Here is a 17,169-nt window from a genome sequence, read left to right as displayed (position 1 = left end):
CTCTCACGCGAGCTAACTAGTAGTTATATGAACTCAAGCCAACACCAGACACCCACTCGAGCCAAGTGGAAAACAATCCGAGACAAAAAAAAAAACGCAGACTAGAAGGCCAGTGGTATACATTTCGACGCCATACAAATCATCGGCTAGAAGTCACCGTCGGACGGTCCAGTGGTCATGGTCGGGTGATTTTTTTCCGGATAGTCTAACACCCTCAAAATCAGCCTGCTAGAGAATAAAAATGAGCATAACTCAACAGATCCAGAACATATTGAGACCAAATATGGCAGAAGGTTGTCTAGGGTGTAGAAGACACACTGAAAATCACCACATAAAACAAGGGTTTTCTTAACACACAACCGATCATATCTTTGATCTCATGAGAGAATAGAAAAAATCCACTTCATAGAAGTGTTCCTTAGGTGTCCTTGCTTAAGTTGATCCAACCAAAACTACCCCAAAAATTCAGATTGAAAAGATATCATAAAAAAACCAAAGATCAAGAGACCGAAAGAGAGAAGAACGATGTAAAACACAACAAACGAGACATTACCTTGAGCCATCACGAATTGAACCTAGAAGGTTAGAGCCTCCATTCTCACAAGATTCATAGACTACAAGATCATAATACACATATAAAAGATTACCACAATGCCTAAATCATTTGTAGATATCAACAACAGACTAGAGGGAGGAGAAAACCTAACAATGATAAAATAAATGAAATGCTAGCAAGATGAGGCTGGTTAGATCAGCCTCTTATTTATAGAGCTACACATTCTCAACTTACCCCTAGGTAACTAGAGCGAAACTAGTTAACCCTAGGGTGTTATGGCACAACTCAAATTCTATAGATTTGACGATTATGGGCTCTTCGTGTCTTTGCTTTGCATAAATGCAAGCTTCATGATGACGCCACATGCCACCTCAAGTTCCCACCAAAACTCCACCTAGGCTTTGAGACCCAAACCTTAAAATCATTAGTCAATAGTTTTGAGGCCTAAACCAACAAACCACTCCAGATAGTGTATCATGTATGCTCCCTCACTGATCTCGACATGTGTCACCTCTAGTCCTCGATCGCTCGATCACCAAGTCCTCCAGCGCCTTTCCGCCTTCGGTTGACTTGATCAACCATTTTTTTGACTTGGTCAACATGGTATACTCCTCCATGTACTCTTGCACATGTTATGACCTATGTGTCACTCAAACCATGGTATATACTCTAGCTTCTCTAGTCCTTTAGTGTCGGGGATCAAATCTCTAGACCCCTAGGGGTCCACAGGTCAGAAGGAAGAGGGCAATAAGCCTGCCAACCCGAGTAAAAACTGCCCCGCTACCGAACGACCCCTGCACATCGAGCCAGGGGTCGAACGAGATGGAGGCTGGAGAGAGGGATCGGGCAGATCAATCTAGGGCCCACCTAGGCGGGCACCACGTGCACGTCAGATTGCTCTCATTGGTCGCCTCGCGCACGCCACAATAATTACGCCTCACAGCAGGATGAAGCATGGGTGAATGTCGGTCTTCCTCGCACTTATGACATACAAAACCTAGGTCTACGGGCACTCGAGACTATGGATACCAGGTCTGAAGAGCCCCCTGATGCCCTACGAAGCCTAGGGCCAAGCCCCACTCATGACTTACGGACTCTAGGTCTGGATCCCCCAATGCCCTACCAAACCTAGGACTAAGTACCACTCATGACCTACGGACCCCAAGTCTGAGTACCCCGACGTCCTATGAGCTCACTCTACGACAAAAAAGACCGACGGTCATGCCACGAAGGCAGAAGGTTGACATGGGGAGAAGAGGACAAATAATGGTGATGCCTGAGCTTCGTTCACCAACACAGATCATGAGCTCCCCTGGTAGGTTCAGAGGCACTAAAGGCTACTCACGCGAGAAGAGATATCAACACACGACAATACTTTTACTAGGGGTGAAACTATTCCTTTTACCCTAATGTTATGCTCCCTTTTAGGAGAGGGTATCTGTAAGCTGCCCTCCCCTTGGCCTATAAAAAGAAGAGGGTCAGCCTCCAGCGAGAGGGGGGCAGCCAAAAAACCCTGACTCCCGAGAGCACAAATGAGTGACTCAAAGCCTCTACCAATCAGGTCATACCTTAGACAAACGACTCACAAAGACTTAAGATCCTTCCCTCTTTCACCCGCTTGTAGCCCCTAGTACGAGCAACTAGGTGCCGGTAGGGAAAGGCCACCGAATACTGGAAGTAGGGACATTTTGCCCGAATAGTATAACTCTTGCGTCCACTAAGCACACCATCTGGGCCTAAAACGCCATTACACAAATTTACTCATTGGTGCTAGTTTGAAACACCGACACTTAGTCCTAGTGTTAATGGTTGTCCTTCATCGCTCCCAATCTATTCACACAAATCTGATTTACCTTCACCTTCGCTATCAATCACCGCCTTTGTGCTCCACTCTTGCGCACCACAAGCCAAGAGACATGTTGATAACACACTCATGTCATGGTTGGTTAAACAATTAAACCTAAGGTAATAAAATCTCCTTGATAATCACTCATCATTTATAAACACAATGGGCACATATGAACCATGTGTTCAAATATCCCCCTTGATGAGTGGATTATCAACACCAAACACAAAGAGATGGATCAAAATTTAAAAATGGACCAAGACTTCCAAATGAACAAAAGCAAATACAAAGCCAAAAATGAGGTCATTTGAAATAACCAAAGTTTGGTTCCCAAATACATGGGCAATGACTCAGTAGAACCAAAGGGACAAAAGGGGCTCAACACCACTAGCTAAGAGATCAGAGCAACACCAAAAACTTTTGAAACATTGTTTGTCCCTTTAGAATATGTAAAGGCTCAACACAACTAGCAAAAGCAACTCAAAACCAAAAATAAGCTCACGTGCAACTCCCCCTGAATAAATGCAATATCTTAAATGAATGCATTCCCTTTTGTTTGTATGAACATTTATCCCCATTGTTGGCACATTGAGAGCACCTAGAGGGGGTGAATAAGTGATCCTGCAAAAATCAACTCTAAACAACACAAACTTGGTTTATAATGAGTGTTAGTGAAAACTATAACCAAGTTAGGATGAGAAGATAGATGGAGAGAGAACTCTTTTTTTATTGCTCCGTTAAGATGAGTATTAAACTTAGGAGCAATATTACAAGAGAGTAGAAAACTTAAGAAGATATTAATCGCAATAAGTAAATGGAGAAGTGACACAACAATTTTTACCATGGTTCGACCAATGCCTACTCCACGTTGTGGTGACCTTCTTTGGTTAAGGGTTGCACTCAACCCCTCTCAAGTGATCCAAAGATCAAACTTGAGTGCCACAAATATCTTCCTTATACCAAAATACCATTGTGAGGAATCTTCACAAATTGTAGTCTCTCACCCCTTACACAATGAATTACAAACAAAATTTAAGTAAGGATGTGAGTAGAAACACACATAAGAGCACAACACAACAACAACATGCACACAAGTGAAAAGTGAGAGCGCACGAAACACAACGACAGAGTTACAGCTCAAGAACAAGCTCAAATCTCTCTCTAGCAAAACAATAGTGTGGTCACAAGGATTCAGAGTTGTAGTGTGCTCAAAGAGTGCTTGGGTTACTGCTCCATGAGCCTAGGGGGTCCTTTTATAGCCACAAGGGACCTAGGAGTCGTTTGATCTTTGTTTGGAAGGCCATGATTGCCTTTTGTTCATGGGTTCACCGGACAGTTCAGTGCACACCGGACACTCAGCAGTCAACGATCTCCTGCATTTAACAATCGAGGTGACCATTGGTCACTTGGCACACCGGACAGTTCGGTGCAGCCTGGTGACCGTTGGCTGGGCTAACGTGGCCTGCACAGATTGCATGGCCGACCATTGGCCAGACGCGCGACTGACACATAGGACAGTCCGGTGCACCCCGGATAGTCCGTTGATCTATAGTTGCGACACCTCAGCAGAAACCCAAGAGCGGCTTGTTCACGTCCTTTGATTTGGAAACCCTGAGGATCGTCCTGTGGCGATGAACTATCCGATTTATGTTTATGTCATCGATGATTATGTTTTATGCCTACTACTTACACTATTTATATATTCCAGTGATGATTTTTACGATGAGGAATATGATTTTTACGTCCGCCATAAAACTATCCCTAATCTCGCGAGGCTGTTAGTTGAACTGATATTATGTTTTTTATCAATTATGCTACACGTTGTATGTATTTATGTGATCTTGTATAAGAATTTATGCTCCGCGTGAATCATGTCATCCTTTTTTTGCATGCCTGCAATGGAAACGAAAATATCATCCAAATTTTGTGCGCATGCAATGGAAACTCTCACGATGTGCCATAATTTTTGGATCTGCATAGAATTAGAAACTGCATGCATTCGACGCCCATAATTTTTGAATCTACCATAAAAATAAGATCGTGAATACAATGCACTAGAGTTATCAATCTCTCTCACATGGCTCGGTATTTACGCACATAACTGAGGGGTTTTATGCTCAAAACTTAAGGTTTTTACGCTCGAATTTGTAGATGTGTCTACCGGTGTACCACGTGACAGTTTTTATGCATCGTTTCGTATTGCATAAATACCAATACCGTGTATCATAATTAGTGTTAGTAGTATTTATCATAAACTGGCTTTAACAAGACTAGCTTCATGGCTGTTAGAGCAATCCTATATTTATGGAAATACAACATCTAAAACAATATTTTTATTGTTTCCATGCATGTCAATCAATTTTCTTTCATCGCACATTCCTGTCATCCTAAATTTATGTGCATGTAGTAGTAAACTGATTTTTATGCAGTGTACCGAATTGCATAAATATCTACACAATGTAGCATGATTAGTATCAGAAAATATCATAAACTGGTACTAACGAGCCTAATCGCATGGCTGTTGTAGCGATCCTATATTTATGGAGCCATCCAATTTTTTGCGTGTATGCAATAGAAACGAAAATATTATCCAAAATTTGCGTACATGCAGTGAAAACTCCCACGATCTGCCCTAATTATCGGATCTATCATAAAAATAGGATTTGCATGCATGCACCTACGTATGTGCACCGTGGTTCAGTGGCTGGGCGGGACTATTTAAGCTATTTGCGCAAAAAAAGACAGAACCACAATTTATGGCTTGTGTCTCACGCGGGATGTTGGTTGTTAGACCGGGAGTTTGACTGAGGCAAATGGGGGAGGTTGACCTGGTGCATGGACGGGGTAACACACTTGGGCGCGCTGGTGCGGCCCAGCCAGGTTAGGGGTGGTCGGCCCGGACTTGCTCTAACATTTGGAAGCTAAGTGTGTGTCTATATATATATATATATATATATATATATATATATATATATATATATATATATATATATATATATATATATATATATATATATAGGGAAGAGGTAATGGAAGCCCTGGGCTTCCGTTAGTGGGGGAAGCCCCAGCCAGGACGCCAACCAGGTCGCGGTCGGCCCACTGTACGCGAGCATGTGTCAGCCATGCATATGATAACCACGAATCCTGGATGAGACGTGACAGGCGATATACGCACACATAAATATATGTAGAAATGTGCATAAATCATGCATAGAAGGAATCTTTTGGGCCACGAATCACGGGAACGAATATTACCATGTGTACACCGTTTACGACTGCATAACGTTGTGTAACATGATAGCGTAAACCATGCAACATTTAAATATCCACCGGTTTGAGATAAGGAAAGACGTGCTCCACGTTCGTGTAAATAAAGGCACAATTACGGGAGGAAACAAATTCTCATTTACAGTCGCTCGGCCACGTTCGTATCTGTGATATTGGCGGCGGTTAACGACTGCATAACGATGCGTAAATAAACCGTTTATGACTGCATAACGATGTGTAACATGATAGCATAAACCATGCATTATATAAATCTTGACCGGTTTGATATAAGGAAAGACGTGCTGCATAATCGCGTAAATAAAAGGACAGTTACGGTTTGAGAGCATTAGTAGAAGGAAATACATTTTTAGTGGAAGCGTAAAATGCAATAAGAGCTATCGTAAAATTTTGTTTGAAAATGTATAAATCACGATGGTTATAGACGACATGATGACGACGTAGATGCCCCTGAGCGCCGCCGACTCCTTGACGCGCTTGAGCAGCTCGTACCCGGTCATCCCAGGCATCCAGTAGTCGGTGATGATCATGCTGACGTCGGGGAGCAGGCCCATCGCGAGCAACTCCAGCGTGCGCGTCGCCGACTCCACGACGGTCACCCTGTACCTGGAGCCGCGCAGGATCCTGGCGATCACGGCGCGGTCCACGGATTTGTCGTCCACCGCTAGCACGTGCTTCTCCAGCTCCGACGCGTCCACGGGCACCACCGCCTTCCTGCTGTCGTTGGCCTTGGGTGCAAGGGACGGCGCCACAGATGCTGGAGCGGCGGCGGTGGTGGCCATCGCAGAGACGGACGGGACAATCGCCGTTGTCGCCGGGCCTAGGGTGCGCTGCAGTCGTCCGTCCGCTTCGACAGTGCCGTCACCGCTTGCTCGCCTGCCTCGGAGCGTCGTTGTCGCTCGTTCCTGGCGGAGCCCCGCCGTCGGTCGCCTGCCTCGAGGCGACACCGCTGCTGGCCCCCAGGATCACCGCCGCTCGCACGCCCGAGGGAACTGCCGCCGCCGCTAAAACCTAATCCCTGGCGGCGTGGGGGTGTTTTTATAGTGTCGGCGTGGGACTGAATAATTGTGAACGCGTGGGGCGGATCGTGGGCCCGATGCACGTAATATGCGCAGACTATATTTGCATAAACTGATACACACATCAGCATAACTCGTATAATAATTTAGCGTAAGCACAGTTAGGTACAATAAGCCAAAAAACGTCTGGTGCGGTCTGCGCACCTAGTCGGGGCTTCCTATAATTAAATAGAGCCCATGGCTCTAAATACTATATATATATATATATAGTATTTAGAGCTCTGGGCTCTATTTAACTACAGGAAGCCCTGACCAGGTAGTCTGCGCATATTACGTGAATCAGGCCCACGATCCTACCCACGCGCTCACAATTATCCAGTCTCACGCCGTCACTATAAAAACACCCCCACGCCGCCAGAGATTAGGTTTTAGCGGCGACGGCGGTTCCCTCGGGCGTGCGAGCAGGCGCCCGTGAGCAGGAGAGCCCCGGCCGCCGCAGCGCTCTCCAGCCGGTGGATTGGTGGTCGTGGAGGGGGCGCGATGAGGAGCCTCAGCGTCTGCGGCGGTACAGCTTCAGGAGGCACCGGTCGGGCGCGGCGGAGTGGGCGGCGGTGGTGCTGTTCATGGTGCTGGCGGTCGTGGTGCTGCTGGGCGCCGTGGCCGTCCTTGTGGTGGTGGTGCTGCTGCAGCCCCGCGTGCCGTACGTGGTGGTGCGGGCGGGCTGGCGGTGCTCCGCGCCTACCCGTTCCGCGTGCCCGCCAGGGGCGTCCTCCCGCTGGCGTACGTGGCGCGCGCGTAGGGCGCCCCGCTGGGCGACGCCGGCAGCGCCACCATGGAGGCCGCGCTCCGCGACGGCGTGGTGCCGTTCCAGGTGGATGGGGAGGCCCGGACGCGATGGAAGGTCGCGGGGATCGTCGGCGTCGACCAGTGGACGCGCCTGGCGTGCCAGCTCCGCTTCTTCTGGCCCAACGGCACCGTGCTCCCCTTCAGATGCATCTCCAAGTCCAAGTTCTTGTTCTTCTGACCGCCGTGCCCTCTGTATTGTCTAGTGGCTACTCTTCTGACCTCAGTTCTATGGCCGGGCGTGAGCGTGACGGATCAAGATTCAGGAACAGCAAATGGCTTCATCGTTTTCTTTCTTGTCTTGGGTTCGTTCAGTTATTAATTCACCCCCATGTCGCATGTATAGGTCGGCAAAAAAAGATTTTGTCTTGGGTTCTTTCTTATTGCATTTTACGCTTCCACTAAAAAGCAAGTGCCACATTCGTCGTTTTAAAACAGATCATTGATTTACGCTAAAATTCGTATCCATTTACGATGTTTCGGATCACGTCTTACGCTTAAATCCACCTGACCTAGAACCCGAGCACGATCGGAGCGCGATTTTGACGTCGTAATATAGGCCACATTCGTTGTTACGAAATAGATTGATGATGTACGATAAAATTTGTACCCATTTACGCTGTTTGGTTCACGTTTTACGCTAAAATTTGACCAAGCCAAAATCCGTGCACGGTCGAACGTGATCAATCTACGCTGTTTTAGCTAATATAGGATTTACGCTAAATTTCGTATTCATTTATGATGTTTTAGCTCACGTTTTACGTCAGAATCTGCCCTAGCCAGAACCCGCGCACGATTGGGTGCACGCGATTTTTACGCCATAATTTTGGGCTTCGTTTGCTGTTACAAAACAGATATATGATTTACGCTAAATTTCGTACTCATTTACGATGTTTTAGCTCACGTTTTACGCTGGAATCCGCCCGAGCAGAACCCGCAAACTGCGGCTGTAAATTAAAATTTATTTCCTTCTACTAATGCTCCTCGAACCGTAACTGTCCCTTTATTTACGCGATTATGCAGCACGTCTTTCCTTATATTAAACCGGTCAAAATTTATATAATGCATGGTTTATGCTATCATGTTACACATCGTTATGCAGTCGTAAACGGTGTGCACATGGTAATATTCGTTTCCGTGAGTCAAGGTACAAAAGATCCCTTCAATGCATGATTTATGCGTGCGTATTTTTTCCTCCTGTAACTGCGCCTTTATTTACGCGCACGAAGAGCACGTCTTTCCTTATCTTAAAACCGGTGGGAGATTTTAAATGTTTGCATGGTTTACGCTATCATGTATCACAGCGTTATGCAGTCGTAACCGGCAAGCACATACAAATATTCGTTCCCGTGATTCGTGGCATAAAAGATTTCATTTATGCATGAGTTATGCACATTTGTACATATATTTATGCATGCGTATATCGCATGTCGCGTCTCAGCCGGGATACGTGGCTATCCTATGCATGACTGACGCAAGCTGACGTCCAGTGGGCCGAACGCGACCCGATCGGCCTCCTGGCTGGGGCTTCGCCCACTAACGGAAGCCCAGGGCCTTCATTACCTCTTCCCTATATATATATATATATATATATATATATATATATATATATATATATATATATATAATATACTAAAATATGTATTTAGACTAGATTTGTCTCTTGGGTTGGACCCACTTTGTCATACACAACAAGTTAGATGCATCATGATCCGCTGACATGCATGGCCTCGCGGGTTGTACTTGCCGATGATACTAGATTTGTTTGTCTCGTGGAAGATGTTTTAAGACATCTTACAATGATTGGAGCTGTGCAAGGATCCAGAGGCGGATCCAAGGGTGGGGCAAAGGGGGCCACGGCCCCACCTCAATTTTTATATGCTTTTATACCTATATTTAGATATACATCAAAATAAAAAAAACTTTTATATAAAGGTACAACCAAATCTAATGAAACATAGTTTTAATCTAACTATTTCTCGACAGTTCATTGCTCAGCCCGCTCTCCATACAAGTAGTTCGATTCCTTCCTCTAGCGGCTAGCTACTCGACCTACTCGTGGCTCGATAGCTCCTTTGATCATGACTGGATCGGTAGTGGGTGACTAGACCTGTCCGCTACCAGTGTCACCTTATCTTCTCGTCACTCGTTAGTTCATCGCGTTGTCGGGATCCCACACGCAGCGCCACTACTTTGCCTCTTATTCCGCATCGACTGGTGGGCAAGCTATTGGTGGGATCCTGCCTTGGCACCATGGTGCCACCACCATCTGCCCTCACTATGTCACCAGGGTCCCACCACGTCGTCACAAATGCAACAATTGTTGTCGCTTGCCACTGCCTACAGCCGCTTGCCCTCGCTGCCCCTCGCATGTTGCTGCCTCATCATCGCCATCTCAAGGCAGACTCACCACAATGACGCGTCGATGTGGCCGCTTCACATGTCTTTCTGTAGGGTGACCAAAATGGTTTTCTGATATTCATATCATTTTAGAACGCTCCTAGTATTATCACCTAACCTTGTTATTATCATGAAGCTATTTTTATCTAGTCGTCTAGTATAGTGGTTTGTCTCTTATAGTGTCGCCCCACCTAAAGTTTTGTTCTGCGTCCGCCACTGCAAGGATCTGCGTTAGTTTTTTCTGCAGTTTCCTGTTTCGTAGTGCGTATGTGTATAGGTAGGGTGTGGTTGGACTTGGACAGCGATCAGGACGTGTATGATCAGTATGTGCCAATACTGAGATGTACATGCATGTACTCCATTTGAGTACAAACTGAAACTATTACAGATTTATAGCATACAGTTGGATCTCGAGCTGTATCGGGACTAGAGATTGGTTGAAATCTTATCAGGTTAGCCCCAAAAAAATGAGCTGTGGAACGGCACACTTGCGATGTTAGACACTGTTAATTTGGTAGGTGCCTAATTGCGCCGTAACTTATAATATAAGGTTAATTAGTCGAAAAACTAATCTTAGACGAAAAAAAGTTAGACAAACTATGGCTAGTTAGGCAGCAAATCAAACGTGTCTTATCCGTATGTTTGGGTCCTTAAGCAAAGCTAACATTTAGTAGCTAAACTTTAGATGATAGGTGGGCTCATATATATATCCACTTCGTCAGCATATTTAATTGTATAAATAACTTCTCTTCCTGATTTCGATGATTATTTTTAGGCTACGATCTGTATGTCTTTCGACGTATAATAAGATTGCATTGTTCTGTTAGTTTATCCGATAGGATGTGCGCTATACGCACGCAACGTTATGCAAGATGTTGGCGACGGGCCTATTTTATGTAGTCTGGCAGATAAAGCAGGTTGCCTGTGGAAAAATTAATGTGGTGATTGTGATCGTTGTAGTTGTGTGGCAATTTTAATTATGCGTTATCTTTAGTCCTCATTTGCGTTACATATGATTCTGCTTCTGCGTTACTACACTGTTGCATTAACGTTACTACTAGTAGACGAACACGACAAGCAACATTTACGCTGGCATCCGTTGGTCAGATCCCTCCATCCAGAGTCACCCACCGGCGCGGTCGGAGATCCGGCGGATCGGATCCCCGTTCTTAATTGATCACCGCCGGTGTGTCATGTGTGTGAGCGCGTCGCAGATGCAGACAAAGGAGGAGGCCTGACGTGTGCTGTGCTGTGCTTGCTGCTCATGGCTCACGGATCCTCTCGCTCGCTCGCCCGTTCTATGTAATTAATGGAGGCACTGCACGGGCAGTGACAAAGCTCGCAGGCCAACAGCGTGGAATCTGCACGGCGCGGATATGGATGGAGGGGGGGTCGTCGTCCATCTGCCGATGAGCTCGACGGACGACGGCGGGCAGACAGGGACGGCAACGACGGCGACGCGGCTGCATGCGTGATCGTTATTCGTCGTCGATGGGGCGACATGGTTTGGGCGAAACCGGAGGAGGCGCGCGCATGATATGCACAGCTCAGCTCAGACGACGGCGACCAGTCCAAGAGCGGCGCGTGTGGTCATTCAAGTACGTCCCATCCGATCCGCGACAGTTAGTTGAGGTACTAACTATATGCAGTGCAGTGCACTGCACCAGGGCAGGAGCTGCGGCCTCGATCGATCGCATCTCGACACACGTCCCCGCGATCTGCGTTGATGGGAGCGGCGGAGGAAGAGCATGCAGAGATCGACGGGCCGAGAGGCGAGGCGCGCGGCTACGTGCAGTGAACAATGTCGAGACGCAAGACGAACTGGCCGTACTTAGATTTACGAGTTAGTTAATGAAGGCAAGTACACTAATCACACGTCTATGCAGGTATACGTACAAATAAGTCGCCCTAATCGATCATCCGTCGCCCAGTTGGGGGAGGGAGTGGCTGTGCCAACATCAACATGGCATTGTTTTTGGGTGGGGGCGCGCGCGGAAAGGCTGGCCGGGGAAGCAAGCTAAGATATTCCCGACGACCGGGCTGGAGATCGTATCCCGCCCGCGCGTCCGGAGATGATCAGGTTGTTGTTAATTGTGTCAGTCGCAAGCATATGTGGTTCGGATCCCCACAGAGTGCTGGAACGAACCACTTGATTCCCAAATCCCAAGCAGGATCGGAGGAGAGCAGGTAGACGACGGTCCGAGGATGCCGCTCGCCGGTGCTGTTCGTCGTACTCGCCATCCAATATAATTAAGCAAATATACACACCGTGGCCGTGCTTTGTTTTTCTACTACTACTACCTTGCTCCGAAAAGGTTTGGTGTCTGGCCTAACGGAAGTAGTAGTGCAATGATTGCCCCCACCCCCTGTTTCCCCAACCAGATCAACGACTCGGTCCGGAATTAAAAACTGGTCGGGTTCAGTGCACCACCATGCGTGCAAAATCCCCGCCATTTATGCGCGCTGATCCGGCGATCGCAGTTCGTACTAATTGCTAGCTCGCGGTACGGCCGCGCTGTAGCGCACCACCGGTCGGGCAGGTGTCCTGCGCGTGTCACCATGCCGGTTAAGCTAGGGCCTCGCTCTCGGAGGCCAGAGCTGTCACGTACGCATGGTCCCGGCACATCCACACACACGCGCTCACACTCACCACAAACAAGAAGCCGCCCTCCGTTTCCGGTCTCGATGATCGCCCTCCGTCCCCCGATAGAAATGGCGTTTTAATCAGCAAGCCCAAAAATCGATGGTTAACCAATGAAACGGGTAAAGATTTTAATCCGCAGATGCAACTCGCATCTGATCCAAAAGTTGTTTGAAAAGGACTAAAATAAAAGAAAGGCAAGAAATTGTTATCATGACCGGGTATGATACATCTATCCAACTGTTAGCTGTTACGGCTAAATTGATCCGGGGAGTAGCTGCAACAGTAATTCACCGAGCTAGCTGGTGAATGCCGCATGGTGGACCAGACCACAAGGGTCGGCGTCCAGCCAGGACAGGAGGCGTCGCCAAAGCAGCCAAGCCGAAGTGCGCTCTGCGGTGACACATGCCGCCATACCGCTCGGCGTCGGCGGGCGCGCGCACGAACGCACCGAGCAGGCATGCGTTTCTGACAGCAGAGAGACCCCGCCCGGGGAGGCAGATCTTATCTCATCCGGCCCGACACATCTCCCTGCTCCTGTAGCAACAAGCTACTAAGCTAGGCTGGGCGAAGCGTACAGCAGATGGATCGATCGATCGATCCATCCATCATCCATCGGGATCGGGCACGGCCACTCTGCTGTCTGCTCCCAGTTCGCCCCCATTTACTCGATCGGTATGGACGTGCCGGTGCCGTGTCCGCGCGCGGGAGGGCTGCCGGAGATGGGCGCCCGCGCACGGCGTGCGGGCGCGGTCGCCGCGCGTCACGTCCCTTTCCCCCGTCGCGCGCCGGAGCCGGACCACCGAGGCCGCTGCAGGTCGCCCCCCAATTATGCCCCCGACCAGTCAGTTCAGCGTACGCGCCCGCGCAGCGCCTGCCGCCCTCCCTCCCCATGGCTCCAAAACCGGGCCCTGTGCATGCACGCGGCGCTGTCCCAATCCCAAACCCAAACCCGGCTCAACGCTGCGCTGGCTCCCCGCCCCGCATGGCCGTCGCTCTCGCATGCACTGGTCGCCGTCGCGGGAATCCCGTTGCCGGCAGTGGGCTTCTGCGCCACAGGTTCTGCGGCCGCTCGCTACCTTCCTCTTTTCATCTTTTTGTCACGACAAGGATCGACGACATCGGGACGTGTCTCCGTGGCCGCCCGCCTGGATGCGCGAATTGACGCACCAACCTCTCCCGCCCGGCGGCACGGGTACAGTGCCAAGCCTCGGAATGTAGCAGGGATCACCAGTACATGTTCGGGTTCTGCCATTGCGGACACCCACCCATGACGCCACTCGTTGCACGCACAACTTGAACCAGGAAATGCACTGTGATGCATCCAGTTATGAGGCAGCAGAAGTGTACTACGAACCTCAGTGACAGTCATACAAACACACCAGTTTTTTCCACAGATCGAGGCCCGTCTGAAACACAGTGCCAATTGAAACCAAAAACAAAGGAGAGACGTGATGATCGACATACTCGCTCGATCTGTGGCGTTGCGTTGCATGGCCCTGTGTACGGCCCAACGTAGCCATCCCATTCGTCTGTGCCACATGCCGCGGGGACTCGCCCGTGTGTGGTGCCGGCCAACAAGCTCACGTACGCGTGGTGCCGACCTCGTAATAAACTCCGGCCGCGTGGACTGTTACCCCGGTCGGGATCGTTGCGTTTGGAGGACAGGCCAGGCCCAACAGGATTAGTTAGCACTTAGCAGCAGCCAGCTGGCTGAAAGTAACAAGTCAGCGCAACGGACCTGGCGTGATTAACATTCTCCTCTCACAAATTCGAGATGAAAAATACCATTTGCGGCTAGCTCACTCACTCCTCGTTCCAGATTCTCTATGTTACTCCAGCTTTGTTCTAAAGTTAAACTTTTAAAATTTCAAGTAATAGATCTACAGCAGGAAAAACATAGTGCATCACCACCAACATCTATAACGTTAAATTGGTTTTTTATTAAATTCTCTATAAAATTATTGCTAACTAGAGGCATTGGAGGAAGATTCTTCACCAAATCGAAATTTTTTTTATCTACACGCATGATGGAAGATCAGGCCAAATTTCCTCACCATATATGTGGTACTGCATCAGAAAATGAACATAGATATATAACACACAAATTAAGATAAGCAATTTTGATTATTTGGTTGTAGGTACTAACACTATCGGAATCAGCTCCTTTGCTGTGTGTCTGAGACACACGGCAAAGGCTATTTTACACTCGGCAAAGGCTTTGCCGAGTGTAACACTCGACAAAGAACGGTCGGCGAACTGTACATCGGCAACAGCCTCTTTGCCGAGTACTTTTTGTCGGGCACTCGGCAAAGACTTTGCCGAGTGCCAAATAGCACTCGGCAAAGAAAAGTCACCGTCACGGCGCCAAGTGACGGTGACGGATCCTTTGCCGAGTGCCTTCTGTGGCACTCGGCAAAGAGGCCAATTTTGCCGAGTGTTTGCTCGAGAGGCCCTCGGCAAAGACTGGTCCAGTGGGCCCCACCGCCAGTCCCTGTGCCGAGAGCTCTAATAGGCACTCGGCAAAGAAGGCTTCTTTGCCGAGTGTCTGGTGGACTGGCACTCGGCAAAGAACCCTCAAGTGGGCCCCTTTGCCAGTATCTTTGCCGAGTGCCTTGGCAACAGCACTCGACAAAGATGTCTTTGCCGGTTCCCAGGTTTCCTTCTTTGCCGAGTGCCATTGTCAGCACTCGGCAAAGATGGCTTTACCGGTTCCCAGGTTTCCTTCTTTGCCGAGTGCCATGGTCATAGCACTCGGCAAAGCGACCCTTTGCCGAGTGTTACACTCGGCAAAATGACCAGAATGTCCCTTTTTTATTTGCTTTTGTTGTTCCATCCAAACAAACAAAAGATATATATCATTCACATCACATTATATATCAAGCACATCACAGAATGAACACATTTATCATCAACACCATATATATCACAAAGTCTCACTAAAGTCTCACAAATATAAGTCAGGATCATCACAAAACAGATATAAGTCTGCATCATCACTAACATCACCAAGTATCTCACAAGATAAAGTCTAACTAACATCACCAACACTCATAAAGGTAAGTCTAGATCATCACAAAACAAATCATCAACGAGGTGGGCATCTGGACTGGTTCGGCGAAGGGCTGGACGAAGCATGAGGGTTGTTCGACGCCGCCGATTGACCCTGCACAGAGAAGAGATTGTATGTGTGAGAACATATGAATATATATCATGCAGTACTAAAATTTTGATACTCACAGGAGTAGTGAACTCTGTAGGGTCAGCTGCAGGGAACAACGGAGGTGGTGGAGCATGACCCTGTGCGGCGCCAAGGCTCTGCATGTACGCGAACATCTCCGCCATCCTCTTCTCCAGCTCCTCACGTTGCCTCCTCTCATCATCTAGCTGAGTCTGTAATATTTCGCCCTAATGTTACGATAATGCAAAGAGAAGATATATAAAAATCAATGAACGATGAATAGATAAGGAATAACCTGGAGTTGCTGGATACGATGCTGTGAGGTGTCCTGCCGAGGTCGTATGGCTGGGCTCGCACTCGTGCTCCTTGCTCGCACCTGAGAGAGAGTGGGAGTGGAGGACGAGTCGATTGCCCCGTCTGCAATCCAGTACCGCCCATGCCTCTTGCCTCCTCCGACCCTCATGAGGACATCTCCGTCGATGTCCTTGGTCCTCGGATCATAATCTGGCCCATGGACCTCCTTGGCCATGGCGGTGTACTCACTGAGTCGGCTGTGGATGGCGAGGTTGGTGTACGCCTCGGGCCCGTCATCCGGGTTGTAGGTGACGTCGGACGTCGCCTTCCCCTTGTGGGCCATGGCATATGCCGAGAACGTGGAGCAAGGCACGCCACCATGTGCCGCCGACTGCGAGAAAACCAACGAGATGGTTAGAAATCATGTCTAATCGAAAGTTATATACCTAAATAAAAAAGAGCGCGTACCCATGCTTCCGCGTATTTGCCAAGGCTGCGGCTGCCTTGATGGTGGGAGGGACCTTGCATCAGCAAACGTTGTTCCCGGCTAGCGTTGTGCGCCTCATCCCACTCAGCCAAGCACCACCTCTGCACCATCTGCTCCCAGCACTCAGGATGCGCGGCGCACCAATGAGGAATCATCTAAAAAAATATAAGTACACCGCATATCAGAAGATAAAAATAAGCATATTTAGTACCAATAATAAAGTTTTGTATTTACCTGCAAGTACTGGTCCGGAGTCAACGACATGGTTCGGGCGTCCTTCTTGTTCACCTTCTCCCCAAGGACGGAGTCGTGGTAAGTGACGATGGCCTGGATGCGCGCCTCGTAGTGCATGTCCACGACGAGCTTCTTACAGCACGTCGTAGACACCACATCTGCCCTGGCCTCGTATCCAGCATCGCACCTAAAGAAATCCTACATACAAAGACGATGTATCCATACATTATTTCAAGAATATGCAACAAATGCGACTTATTAAACAATATAGTGCGAGGAAGACTTACCCACAACTCTTGCTTCACCCGCTCTGCCTTGTTGTTGAATTGTCTGCCGTCCCGATCTACTGCATCGGGGGCGACGGCGTAGTGGTCGAAGGTGTA

The 17,169-nt window shown here is 48.5% G+C and overlaps 1 protein-coding gene across 1 annotated transcript; it reads right to left on the bottom strand.

The window, feature by feature from the left end:
- Window positions 1-5,808: 5,808 nt before the first annotated feature.
- On the bottom strand, window positions 5,809-6,469 carry LOC109945203 (two-component response regulator ORR6-like). The gene is made up of 2 exons (XM_020551039.1): window positions 6,101-6,469; window positions 5,809-5,859 (listed from the first exon to the last, which is right to left on the bottom strand). Exons 1-2 carry the CDS (start codon window positions 6,467-6,469, stop codon window positions 5,809-5,811), a joined length of 420 nt encoding a protein of 139 aa, XP_020406628.1.
- Between the last annotated feature and the right edge of the window lie 10,700 nt (window positions 6,470-17,169).

The sequence above is a fragment of the Zea mays genome, chromosome 3 (assembly GCF_902167145.1).
Source record: "Zea mays cultivar B73 chromosome 3, Zm-B73-REFERENCE-NAM-5.0, whole genome shotgun sequence".
In the NCBI taxonomy this organism is placed as follows: Eukaryota; Viridiplantae; Streptophyta; class Magnoliopsida; order Poales; family Poaceae; genus Zea; species Zea mays.
Note: the sequence above shows the minus strand (reverse complement) of the source record. Positions and strands in the feature narration are given on the sequence as shown.

What these genes read in the sequence shown, in the direction of transcription:
- LOC109945203 (XM_020551039.1), bottom strand. Translation starts at nt 6,469, where the DNA reads ATGGCCACCACCGCCGCCGCTCCAGCATCTGTGGCGCCGTCCCTTGCA. An exon ending in TCATGTCGTCTATAACCATC is followed by an intron (nt 5,860 to 6,100) that starts GTGATTTATACA and finishes ATCGTTATGCAG; the next exon opens with TCGTTAACCGCCGCCAATAT.